Consider the following 11,937-nt stretch of genomic DNA (forward strand, 5'->3'; position numbering starts at 1 on the left):
TGCACAAATTATTGCTTCCTTTCAAAACAAATAGCAGGGGGCTAAAGTAAAAATGTTATAGCTCAAATCTCCAGGAAATAAAAGGCTTTAAATTATAATACCCAATGAAGTGGTAAACCCTAACGGGTGCAAGATAAATGGGTTGTCATATTTATTTGAGTTTGTTTTTTGGGCCACAAAAGCAAGAGGAGATTCTTCTTAGGGAAGATAATAGTTATCAAATTATCAAAATGCTAACCCCCTCCACCTCTGTCCTATCATTGTGTGTGAATTTAAATATTATAATGGAGCACTGCAAATTGGCTTGAGCATTCGCCATCTGCCAGAACCCTAAACAGGCTAGTTTATCTAATCTCTTCAATATAAACACAAGCATGCTCCATTTCTACACTTCCACTTGAAACACACTCTTGTAAAGAAACTGAACTGGAGAAACATGTACTTTTTTTTTTTTTTCTGTTGCTCTGAATCATACACAATGACCCCATATCTTTCAGGTTGCCACTCATTTCAATTTCTTTTCTAGTACTCTCCCGGAATACTTATGCACACGAATGTAGGGTTGTAAAATGCCATAAAACAAATATTTTTTAAATAGTGTCATGCCTCATAGAGTTTATTATCTACGTGTGAGATAGCTGATAAGCAGAGAAACTTTCAGGAACGTCTGCATACATTTTTTTTCCTCTCAAAATAATAGATTTAAAATGTAAGACATGGCAAAAACCTTGTCCTGCAATGTTTACCGAATACAAATGAGAAAATGAAAGCTAAGGCTTGGGTCCAAAAATATTTCCCGGGCTCTGGAACTAAGCCGTACCAGAAGGGGGGCATTTAGAAAAATTTATTATTATTTTATCTCCCAATCCAGCGTCAGTCCAGGTCTAATGTAATTATCAAATACACACACAAACAACATGTTTTCAAAGGAAACAAAAGCTCCTCGAAAGCTCATTCTCCCTGGGCTTACAGCTACTCTTCCTAACACACTGGGAAATAAAGGCAGGCGCCTGTGCAGAAAGCATGGTTAACTTCACACCGGGTGTTAAATTAATATTTCAACCGCTAAAATATTAGACTGTATCATTTAGATTATGAGTTCAATTGAATCTAAAACTGTGTAAACCCCTTTTCCCCCCAGGGATGCGTTCCTATAAATAAACTAGAGTTCACACCCACTCTTTTTAACCAGAGCTATTCCTTCCCTTTTCTGCGGTACCAGCTGCAATCTTTCCCTTCACATCCCGAAGTCTCTTCGCGTCTACATCTTTTTGAAGGATCACAAGAGCCGCTCCAAAACCCGGAAAAACAAAGGCACTCTCCTTACCACGCACACCAACGTTCAGTCCTACACACATAACACTAATTCACCAACTCCTAAAGTGTTAAAATCAACCGCTAACCTACGGTTACTCAATCATCGTTCTCTCCAGCTTTCTGTAATACATTGTTAATAATTGCTTCATCAAGGTTACTGTCTTTTATTATGAAGATGCTTCAGGCGTTTGGCAATAAGTCCATATTCTGACAATAAGTTGCTATAAAGCACAAGCATTGGAAACTCTAATGTGCTAACCCTCTTTTTTTTAATGCAATGTAGTATTGCCAATAATTCTCATCACTTGTCATCCCCACGAGAGGGGAGGGGGGAGCAAATCAGCAAACTTTCTCCCTAACTTTCTTGTCTCTGTTTCCTTACATTGCTGCATTGATTACAGAGTTGGCAAAGGAGAAGAGAAAGCACCGATCCCCACATCAAACCGACAGTTTGCTAGCTCTCCAAGCCGCCCAGACCAGGAAACTTTACAAACCATTGCAAACTCGCTGCTCTACAGATGGAAACAGAAGGAACCTTTCGCATTTCTACAACTTTACAAAGCGAGAGGGAAGAAAGCGTAAAGATGGGACCCGAGCTTGCAAGAGGTTAGAGTACTAATGATAATAATGCTACTAACAGACAACAGCAGCAAACCAATGAAATCGGGGACAGGTCCTCCTAAGCAGGTTAAAATCTTAAAAAGCGCCACAAAGAAATCGGAAGGACTTACATGATCGGCTAAATTTGTGGAAGATCCTGAGAGTTCTTCGTGGTCTGATTTGGAGCTGCCATCCCTTTCATCAATAACGAGGTCTATTGGCATTTTTCCTTTCAAACAACTAATGTACCGATGGCAGAAGTTATCGCACAATTCATGAACCTGAAAACAGTAACAAGAATAATAGCATCAATAATGGCAAAATATCGGATTGCAACTTTTTTTTTTTTTTATGGTAGCAAGAACAACCCTCTGATCTACTCCACAAGTAACTCTAATTAAGGGGCACAATAGTTGAAGGCAAGGAAACAATAGAGAAATTGTTGCAGCACATATTATTCTCTAGAGACTTGCCGCAGCAACAAGTTAGAGAGAGAGAGAGAGAGAGATAGTGGGTTCAGACTGGTGTGCAGAGGAAAATCCGATGTGATGATAACATCAGAACACCGGGAGCTGGACCCAGGCGGTATCTCTGGAGCCATACACAGCCCAGGCAGGTACAACTAGTCACTCGGGACGGGATCGGTTTAAACCGTGGCTAAAAAAAAAGGTCTGTGTGAGCGGCCGCCGTAAAACGGAGCTGCTCGCTGAGGCTGTGGGAAGAGCCGTCCTCGTCCCAGGGCACAGCCCCCTCCCCACGCCGCGCAGGGGCCCCCTGCCTCTTCCAAACATTTAGTGCTTGCTTGGGGTTAATACGCCTGCCAGAGCTGGAGAAAGGCAGGAGTGCTTTCATTTCTCTTTTTTTGTTAAACATATTATTTCCGAGTCAGGGAAAGAGCTTCTACTGCGGGAAGGGGTAAGAAGGATGGAAGGGGGTTTAATAATATATACATTTAATGACTCGGTTGAAATTACACTGAAAAAAAAAAATAATGCCGGGCTGGGCTGGGCATGGCTGTCGGGTGTCACATGCTCTGATGGCACAGGTTACAGTATCACACTGCGTTTCCCCTGTCTCCTCTGGCCATGTTTACAAGTCATCCCAAACAGTCAAGGGGAGGGGGAGCGGGGGAAGCAGGGGGGAGAGGGAGGAAACGGCTTGCCCCCCGCCCACCTCCGTGGCTCTTACCTTTTCTAATTCCAAAAGGTGAAACCTTAGTACTTGTATTGCTTGGATCATCTGCAAGAAAGTTTTGAGCAAGGGGTTACGTGGGAGACAGGAGCTCGGGGGCTGCGCAGAGCTGCGAGCCCGAGTGGGCGAGGGGGAGAGGGGGATTGTCAGGGCGCGCAGTCATTATCCAGGATTTCAGCTCATTGGTCACGCTCGAACAATTTTGATCAACTTTAACCTAAGCACTTGATTTTTTTTTATCATATTTATTCCAGAAGCGGCGATTAGTGCTTTATTACCGCGATCTTGGAGAAAACCTCTTCCTCTTTCCCTCGCTCCCTCTCTGCATCCCGGCCCTCATCTCGGAGGGTCCGCAGGGAAGTCACACACACGCTCCCACCCCCCCACCGCCCGCGGGAGAAAGGGGAAAGGGGGGTGGGTGGGGGGGAGGAAAGGATGAATAGTTTGGCATCTTCTTTACAAGCGGATTTAGGCACTTTGAATATTGGAATCGTTCACATTAGCAAAAGAATTACGTTAGAAATCTCCAGCTCTCTCTTCTTAAGCAGTTATTTCCTTCACTTTAGCTTCCCGTGGCTTTCAAACACAGCTTTGCAATGCGCCGGGGCTCGAGAGTTTGCCCCGGCTCACTTTGAAAGTGCAAGCCCTTTGAAGCCTCTTGCCGGTAGCTTTCCAGCCCCCCGGCTCTCCCCCTCCCCTGCCCGCCCCGCCGGGGTGCCCGGGCCGCCCGCCGCCCGCCCCGCACGGCGGAGGGCGCTTGCCGGCAAGCGGGCGGTGAAGGTCGGGAAGGGCGGGAGGGGAGCGGGGTTCAGAGGGGTGAGCAGGCCCTTACCAAATTGTCCAACTCTGGATTTGAAGAAAAAAGTGGTTTTTCGGCGCGGACCTGCGAGAAGAAGGAAAAGCCGGCGTGAATTACAGCTTCTCTCCTCAGCCCTGTAACCGAATCACTCGAAGCGGGGGCGTGGGGTGGGGGGAAAACCCTGTGACAAAACCGGCCGGTACAGGTCACATCAAAATGCGTCTGGGCGCCCCGGACTCACCCGTGATGTGAACAGGAGCCTCCTGGCAGCCCGGTGCCGAGCCGGCCGCCCTTGCCACAGCGGGCCCCCCTCTTTTCTGACCCCCTGCCTTTCCCCCCGCTCCCTCTGCTTCCAAAACTCGGCCACGGTTGCCCTCACTTCCCTTTCATTCATGCGGGAGGGCGAGGGCCGTGAGGCTCAGCCCGGCAGCCTGGAGGGGTTCTCCCGGCGGAGGAGGGCGAGGGCCAGCCGGGCCGCCAGCCCCGCGACCCCGCCGCTGCCTCCCGCCCCCCCCCGGCGGCCGGAGAAGGGGCGCGCGGGGGGGTGGGGGGTGGGGGTTTGGAGGTGGGGGGGGCTGCCCCCTGCCAGCCCCCGGCCGTACGGGCCGAGGAGCTGAGGAGGTGTCGGGATGGCTGGGAAGGGCCGGGGGCGGGGGGAGAGGTGCCGGACCTGTTTGGCGAAGACGGCGATATCCTCGTTGAAGGAGTCGGAGGAGCAGACGTCCCCGCCGGCCACGCCGGGCTCCCGGGGCGTGCAGGTCGCCAGCTCGCACTTCTCAAAGACCAGAGCTAAGAGGGGGAACAACGGGTGCCTACCGGGCAGTGGCACACAAAGACAGGGGAGGGGGTGGGGGAGAGGGGGAAAGAAGAGCTCTAATCAACAAGTATTTTTGTTTTGGTTTGTGTTTTTTTTTTTAACTGCACGGACACACAGGCACGCACACACGGACACAGCCAAGCTCTGCAGCCTCGCAGTATTGCTTCGGGCAGGGCAGGGGAGAACAACGTTTTGAAATAAAAATGCTGGTTTCGGTGGCGGGTTTTGCGGTTTTGGTTTTGGGCTTGTTTTTTGGGGTTTTTTCCCCCCTTTTGAAATTACAATGCCCGAGCCGCATCCCCCGTGCAGTCCCCACAGCTAAGGACAAAAGTGACCTCTCCTCCAAACGCACAAGGCACCAAACACGCTCACGCAGGCAGCAGCTCAGCTGGGAATCTTACACTTTTCGCCACGGCTTAAAATAACGCGAAACCTGGAAGATCCCATCCCTACCCTCCAGCTATGACCTAAAATGAGAAGCACGGCCAGGCAAACTGCAAACTACTTAATACGTAATTTTATTTTTCAAGGGGCCTGCTAACAAAAATGTGGTGAAGTTTCCTGGCTTAGGAAGCACACCCAAGTAAAATACCAGCTGTCCAGATAAGTGAGCTGGGGAGGGGGCGGAGGGAAGGAGCACTTCGCGAAATATTTTCCCATAGTTGGTGTAGTCAGAAAAAAAAATATTTTATCTGCGTGCTAAGTAGTAAGCATGCATTTGTCTCTTTTCCCCTTTGGTGCCTGATCAAGGCCCCACACTCTGTCATAGATGTTACTCTCTCTCCTTTTAGGATCATTTAGCATTTTTTCTAAAAGGCACTGAAGGGAATCGGTGTCATCCCCCCCAAGCAATGCCCTGGCACAGGCTTGATTTTTGCTGGGTACGTGTTTCTTTTTCCTCATGTTCTTTCTTTCTTAAATAGAAAACTCAGCTCATTTACCCCAATGTATTTGTTTCTTCCGTCTCAGGGAAGAGCTGCTTGCGAGAAGCGAATCCCTTTTATTCTTACTACCTTTCGCGACGTGAATAGCTCTTTATTTACAGTGTTGGAAGAGTGTTATTATGACACGAAGGACAACACCAGACAACACTTCTCCAACTAAAATCCAGAGCGATGAGAGTCACCTCTCCTGTCTGAACTCCTAACTGGGGCCTTTCCGAGAAAGACAAAAAATCCACAGGGGAAAAAAAAAAACGTGGAAAAAAGAGGAAAAAAGGGGGGGGGAGAAAAAAAAGAAAGACAAGGCAACAACACCTCCCCCCAGGCCAGCCTCTCTCCCCGAGAGGTCTGTTTTTCCAGGACCCGTTTCCCGTGGGTGCTGGCACCTCAGCGCGGAGTCAGGCTGGGATCGCACTCGCCCCGAAATTGCCATCAGTGGCAGTGCCACCGCGCGGGTCTCCCTGCGGAGCGGGCGGCTGGGGGGCTCCCCGGCCTCCTGCCGCCCTCCCTCCCGCCGGATCCGCCGGGGCTCCCCCGCTCCGCTCCGCTCCGGGGCTCGGATCGCCGCCGCCCGCCGCCGCGGCCCCGCGGGAGTCCCCGCCGACCGCCCCGCTCCTGCCCTCGCCGTTCCGCGGGCACCGGCGCTGCGGAGCCGGGCCATGGCGCCGGGCGGCCCGGCGGCACCTACCCGTATATCGCATCCTTGTCCCGCTTCAGGGCATCGTTGACAGCGGAGCCCATGCTGGCCGGCATGACATTGGGGTGCGGGGCGTGGGCGCCGTAGTGCTGCCCGGCGTGGAGCGGCGGCCCATGGTTGAGGTGGTGCACCGGGGGGATCGGCCGGGGGGCGTGGGGGTCCCCGTACATGGACGCCGGCACCCCTACTCCGTCCATCCCGCCGTAGTGGGGCAGCTCATCGTACTGTCAAAAAACGGGCCGGAAGAGAAGAAAGAAAGAGAAAGAGGGGAAGAGAGAGAGAGAGAGAGAGCGCGAGAGAGGGGAATAAAAAAACAAACAAACAACAACAACAAAAGTCAGAAGAGAGTAAAGCACCCGGACAGACACAAACAGAGCAAAACAAAACAAGAACAGCCACAACAGAGAGAGAAATGTGCAAAATGAAATCAACTGGGATCGGGAGCGGAGGCTGGAGAGGCTGAGGGAGGGAGTGGGGGTGCGGGGAGAGGTAAGGGGGGAAAGTGTGTGTGCCTGCCTGTGTGTGCGGGGGGAGATGGTCCTCTTCAGCACGGGCAGGAGAAACCCTAACAAGGAAACGGGGATGAAAAGGAAGGAAACGGAGGAGAGAAACTAGAGTTACTCTGCATTAGAAAGGAAGGACAAAAAAAATATATGTGTAAATGAATAAACAAGCAGAATCAAAAGCAACTATAGAAATAAATCAACGCTGGGAAGGAGAGAGGAAAGGTAGGGTGCATCGGGGGAGGGGAGGGGGAGATAAAGGGGGAAATAATCTGAAAGTTACCAGAAACATTATTTAGTAGCAATTCCCCTTGTCCTTGTCAAAGCCAGAGACAAAAAAAAAAAAAAAAAAAAAAAAAGAAGCAGCTATATGTGTATACATATATATACGTTCGTATATACACAGAGACACATATGTATTTCTTAGTCTTTCCTAGGCAGCGGCAGTAACGGCGGCAGCAGCAGCAGCAGCAGCAGCAGCAAGCTTTCCCCTGTGAAACCCGTGCTACTGAGCAGGCAGAGAGCAGGGAAATCGCGCTGCTGGGGGAAAAGCTAGAGAGGAAAAAAAGCGTGGAACAATTGCAGAGAGAGACACACACAGAGAGACACTCACGCACACACACAAAAAGCTAGTGAATAATTTTTGCTGCTATTTTTTAATAGTGGCCGCCATCATCATCAGCAACAGAGGAGAGCAAATCGGACAGGCCCCTCTTAAGAGAGGATTTATATATAGGTAAGTGTTGGAGATTTAAACCTACCCTTTGCGCCATCAGTCTGCGCTCCAATAAACTCCTGGATGTGTCGTATATTTAATATCCCAGTCCAGCAAAGAAAGTGATTTAGAGTGAAGAAGATTCCTTTTTTTTTTTTTTGCAACCCACTTATAGACTTCTCCTATCCTCCAATATGGGTAAATAATAATAATAACAACAACAATAACAACAACAATAATATATAAAAAACAGTCAAGAACCACGATGAGTTTCTGTGTTTTCTTCTTTTTTCTCTCTCTTTCTCTCTTTCCTTTTTCTCTCTCTCTTTTTCCTTTTTTCTTTCTCTACGCAAAAAAAAAAAAAAAAAAATTGTCAAGCCCCCAAACTGAAGGTTACGATCGGCCCGTCAGCAACCCACATGTAACCAAACTGTCGTGTCTCATGGCTTTTTGCCACTCCAGCTGTCAATCAAAGCCAGGGAATGTCAAGGTAGTGAATGAATGATGGTTGATGATGATGAAGAAGAGAGGAGGAATCTTTTTAACCCCGGTTTCTTCTTCCAGTAACTCCGCGCTCGGGTTTTTGCCTTTTAGGATCGCTATAGGGTTGGTCTTGGTCTTTTTTTTTTTTTTTTTTTTAAAAGTACTGTGAAGGGGGGGTGGGGAGAGATGCGAAGAAAAATTGAATAGTTTGCAAAGCCCGGACTTCCCCCCCTCTCCTTTTTTTTTTTTTTTTCCTCTTTTTTTTTTCTCTCTCTTTTTTTTTTTTTTTTTTTTTTTTTTCCCCCTCCTCTTTCCTCTCCTCTCCTCTCTCCTCCCGGCCGGTATTTTGTCTCCCTCTCCGCCTGGCTCCCTCCGGGATGAGTGAGTGAGTGTCAGCGAGTGCTGGCAGGTTGGCTGCCGGCTGCCTTATAGAAGAGGCTCAGTTTTGCGGCGCTGATCGGCGGGAGAATGAAGTGACGGAACCCGGAAGTAGTGGTGGCCATAGCCAGTCCTGCAGCGCGGCGGCGGCGGCGGCGGCGGGGAGCGGCGGGGCAGCGGCGGGGCGGCGGCGGCGGCGGCGGCGGGGAGCGGCGGGGCAGCGGCGGCGGCGGCGGCGGCGGGGCGGCCCGTCCGGCGGAGCGGCGGGGATGCGCAGCGCAGCGCGGCGGCGGGGCGGCCGCGGCGCCGCGCGGGGGGAGCCGCGCAGCAGCCCCTGCCCCGAGCGAAGCAACGCGTGTAGGAAGGAGCGAGCGAGCGTGCGAGAGAGAGGGAGGGAGGGAGGGAGCGAGGGAGGGAGGGAGGGAGGAGGAGGGAGGAGGGAGGGGAGGAAGGACAGGGAGAGTGCGTGTGTGCGAGAGGGGGGGAGAGGCAGGGGAAAACTGCAGAGAGCGAGAAGAAAAGTGCGATAGGAGCCCAGCCCCGGGTTTGGCTTGCGCTAGGTTATTTGAGCGGCAAAAAAAAATATACCTTTCCGATCGACCGCGATGTTTGAGCGTTCTGGCGGGCGCGCTGACGAGTTATTTATTTAAGTCGCCGGCCGTCGCCGCTGCCGCGGACGGTGCGCGGGTCCGGGGGCACGGAGAGAGCTACAGCGCACGAGGGGGCCGCGCAAAGTTGCTCTTCCCCGGGAAGCGAGCCCGCTCCGGCCGAGCGCTCGCCCCTCCGCCAGCGCGGTGCGGGGCACGCGTGGTTTCTCTCCTCTGACCATTCATTGTGCTTTTCTAAAAATTAATTTTCCAGGGCATGAAGAGAACGCCTCGTTCAAACCGTGTTTGGCACCGCTCTTCATTAAGTGATCGCTGCTATCAAGCACGCTGTGGATGTCTTGGGGGGGGGGTGGGTGGGAGGGGGGGCGAGGCGGAGAGGCGGGAGGGAAGAGGGGGAAATCCCTTTTAGTTTTGCGATTAGGCTGCCAGGCTTTGAAAAGGGCTTAAAAACAAAGTCATGCTCAGCCTTTTGTAGGAGAGATCCAGATGTTACGTAGATTTTTTTGTTGTTGTTGTTGTTCGCATGTTCATTTTGAGCGGATCCGGCGGTGAGCGCTGTATTTACGTGTGTATGTTGCTGGACTTTGCGGTATATCGCCGTTGCGCTTGTGGAATGTATGCTGAAGTATTAGCTCGGTAATGCCTTCTAATGGTAGTGCTAATTACAGTGGGGTTATTTAGCAAATTAAGTGAGATGATGCACCCCCCACCCTTGAGCACCAAATGAACTTTTCCAAGCACACACACACACACACACACACACGTTAATTTTGGTGTGTTTCTCTCGCCCAATCACTTTGCTGGAGCTAAACCATGCCTTACCTCAGAACAGTCAATTACCAAAGCTACCCGGGATCATCAATCATGGGGGATGCTTGAAGTTTAGGGGAGGAGCGATGGTCAAACTATCGATTGCTGCAGTTTTGTCCTCCCCAACCCCCCACCCTCGTTCACGGTCCCCTGCACATAAAATCTAAAACAGACTATCCCGTTAATAGTGGGATTTATCAATGATTATGTACCCAGTTGTGAATGTGGCCTCATACATAGAGGGCTTTTAAAAATACACGGCAGAAAAATATGATTTATTCGGATAGGTTTTGTTTGGGTTTGGTTTGCTTTTCGTGATGATGACGAGGGTTTTAAGGTTTTTTTTGGTTTTTTTTTTTAAACTTTAAGAAAATGACTCAAGAGGTAGTTATAGATATTTGGCCTGATTTTAATAGGCGTAGGGAATGAGCTCCAGAGGTCAATAAACCCCTCCAAAATGATGAATGATTGAGTACCTGTGATGATGATAGTGATTACCGGAGCAATTAAACAGTTTGATTAAATGAGCCATCATAACAATGATGTCTGCGGGAAATCAGCCCTCACATATAAAGAAAGATAGTGTGGAGGGCTGACAAACGCCAGTGGGCATTCCTGCGTGTTCCGATAGCGCCGAGCCCTGCAGAGCAGGGCTGTATTTACAAATATGGGGGGAATACGGAGAAAAGTCCCTCTCCTACTTTTAGCCAGAGTTGCACCCTGCTTAAAACCCGCCAGAAGCCGGAGAGCAGACCCGTGTTTTTTTTCCTAGAGGATCTCCTCCAAGATTAAAGCTAGTCCTAAGAGCAACCGAATTGCTGTGACTGACTTTCACGGGACTGTAAAGAGAGGTGAGTAAAAAAGCCCTTAGTATGTAGATCTCTTTCAAGCAGTGGTTAAGTCGATTCATTTCGCAGGGAAAAAGCCAGTCTTCTTGTGCAGTATTTTATACTCTGTCGTATAAATCGGTAACGTAATTCAAGATATTCATGGTAATGAATGCTTGGCTAATCCTTTGGGTGCGCGGAGACCTACAGAGCAGTAGGTTATGCAAATCCTTTCCTACTTTTACAGCTGTAGTTTTCTAACAGATTTTTTAAAGAGATCTAGTCATCGGTGAATGCTATTTTTTTTTCCTCACCCCCCCCCCGCCCCAGCCCCCCGTCCCAAAGATGCCAGATTTCTAAACTTAAGTGGAATCATTTGGTTGTGATATAGCCCATACAGCCAGCTTAGAGGAAGTGTTTTAAATATTTGTAGCTTCCAAACTTGTTTTTTAACCGAGGCAGTACAAACCCGGAGCCTTGCCTCTTGAGATATACAAGTGTGTCTCATTTCAAATAGTTTCGGTATCACGAAAGAAGAGGTCTTTCCTCATAACGTGGCCGCGCAAAAGTAATCTAGCTCCAGTGACGGCTCCATATATTTGTTCAGACCTCAAGCTGTGGGAGAAGTTCATCAGTTTTCTTCTTAAAAAGAAGTTTTTAGATTACTTGGTTCCCGTAGAAGAAAGCGCTTGATTGCTTAGGGTATAATTTTAGACCTGGTTTTATTTTATTTTTTTTTCATAATTCTATTTTTCACAGAAGTTCCTGTAGATTTCGGTTCTCTTGACTAAGAAATTGTTAGAAAGCAATCTAAAATCATAGCTGCAAAAAAAGCAGCCAAAGATTTTTGCAGTGTTCAATGCTGCTCCTTTCACTTGTTCCTTTTTTTTTCTTTCTTTCTTTTATTTTTTTTCCCTCCTAAACTAATTAACCCCCTGCGTTGGTTCGCCCTGCTGTGCATGTATGTAATCTGGGACAGGAACCAACTTTTAAAAATTATTTTAACTTGATGGAAAGTGAAATTTCATATGGTAAAATAAGGGCTTTCATGTTCCTCTTGTGTCTTTTTTTCCCCGTGAAAAGAGTTGAAGCCTTTTTCCTCTCCACTATCGCAGTGGATTAAAGCACACAGAGAACATGGTTTATAAAGCGCTACAGTTTAGCCATTAAAAAGGAATCTCAATTTAGCGCCCTTAAGTGAAAGTACTCAGCTATTAACAAAGATGCTGTTGGGAAATCGGAGGAAAATGG

General features: G+C 49.1%; 1 protein-coding gene across 13 annotated transcripts in view; it reads right to left on the reverse strand.

Moving 5' to 3' along the window:
- MEIS2 (Meis homeobox 2) overlaps positions 1 to 9,336 on the reverse strand; it is a 175,296-nt gene extending 165,960 nt beyond the window's left edge. For 3 of the 13 annotated variants that reach the window (XM_054198630.1, XM_054198640.1, XM_054198638.1), the window contains exons 1-6: positions 7,149 to 7,190; positions 6,354 to 6,586; positions 4,578 to 4,719; positions 3,941 to 3,991; positions 3,106 to 3,156; positions 2,049 to 2,198 (exon numbers count right to left, since the gene is read on the reverse strand). In XM_054198630.1, the coding sequence (XP_054054605.1) occupies positions 2,049 to 2,198; positions 3,106 to 3,156; positions 3,941 to 3,991; positions 4,578 to 4,719; positions 6,354 to 6,586; positions 7,149 to 7,157 (636 nt within the window). In that variant the 5' untranslated portion in view covers positions 7,158 to 7,190. Of the gene's footprint in view, positions 1 to 2,048; positions 2,199 to 3,105; positions 3,157 to 3,940; positions 3,992 to 4,577; positions 4,720 to 6,353; positions 6,587 to 7,148; positions 7,191 to 7,626; positions 8,592 to 9,029 lie in introns of those variants that run through there. The other 10 variants (XM_054198628.1, XM_054198641.1, XM_054198632.1 and 7 more) reach the window with 7 other exon arrangements.
- Positions 9,337 to 11,937: the final 2,601 nt, after the last annotated feature.

This window comes from Rissa tridactyla, chromosome 4 (assembly GCF_028500815.1).
Source record: "Rissa tridactyla isolate bRisTri1 chromosome 4, bRisTri1.patW.cur.20221130, whole genome shotgun sequence".
NCBI lineage: Eukaryota > Metazoa > Chordata > Aves > Charadriiformes > Laridae > Rissa > Rissa tridactyla.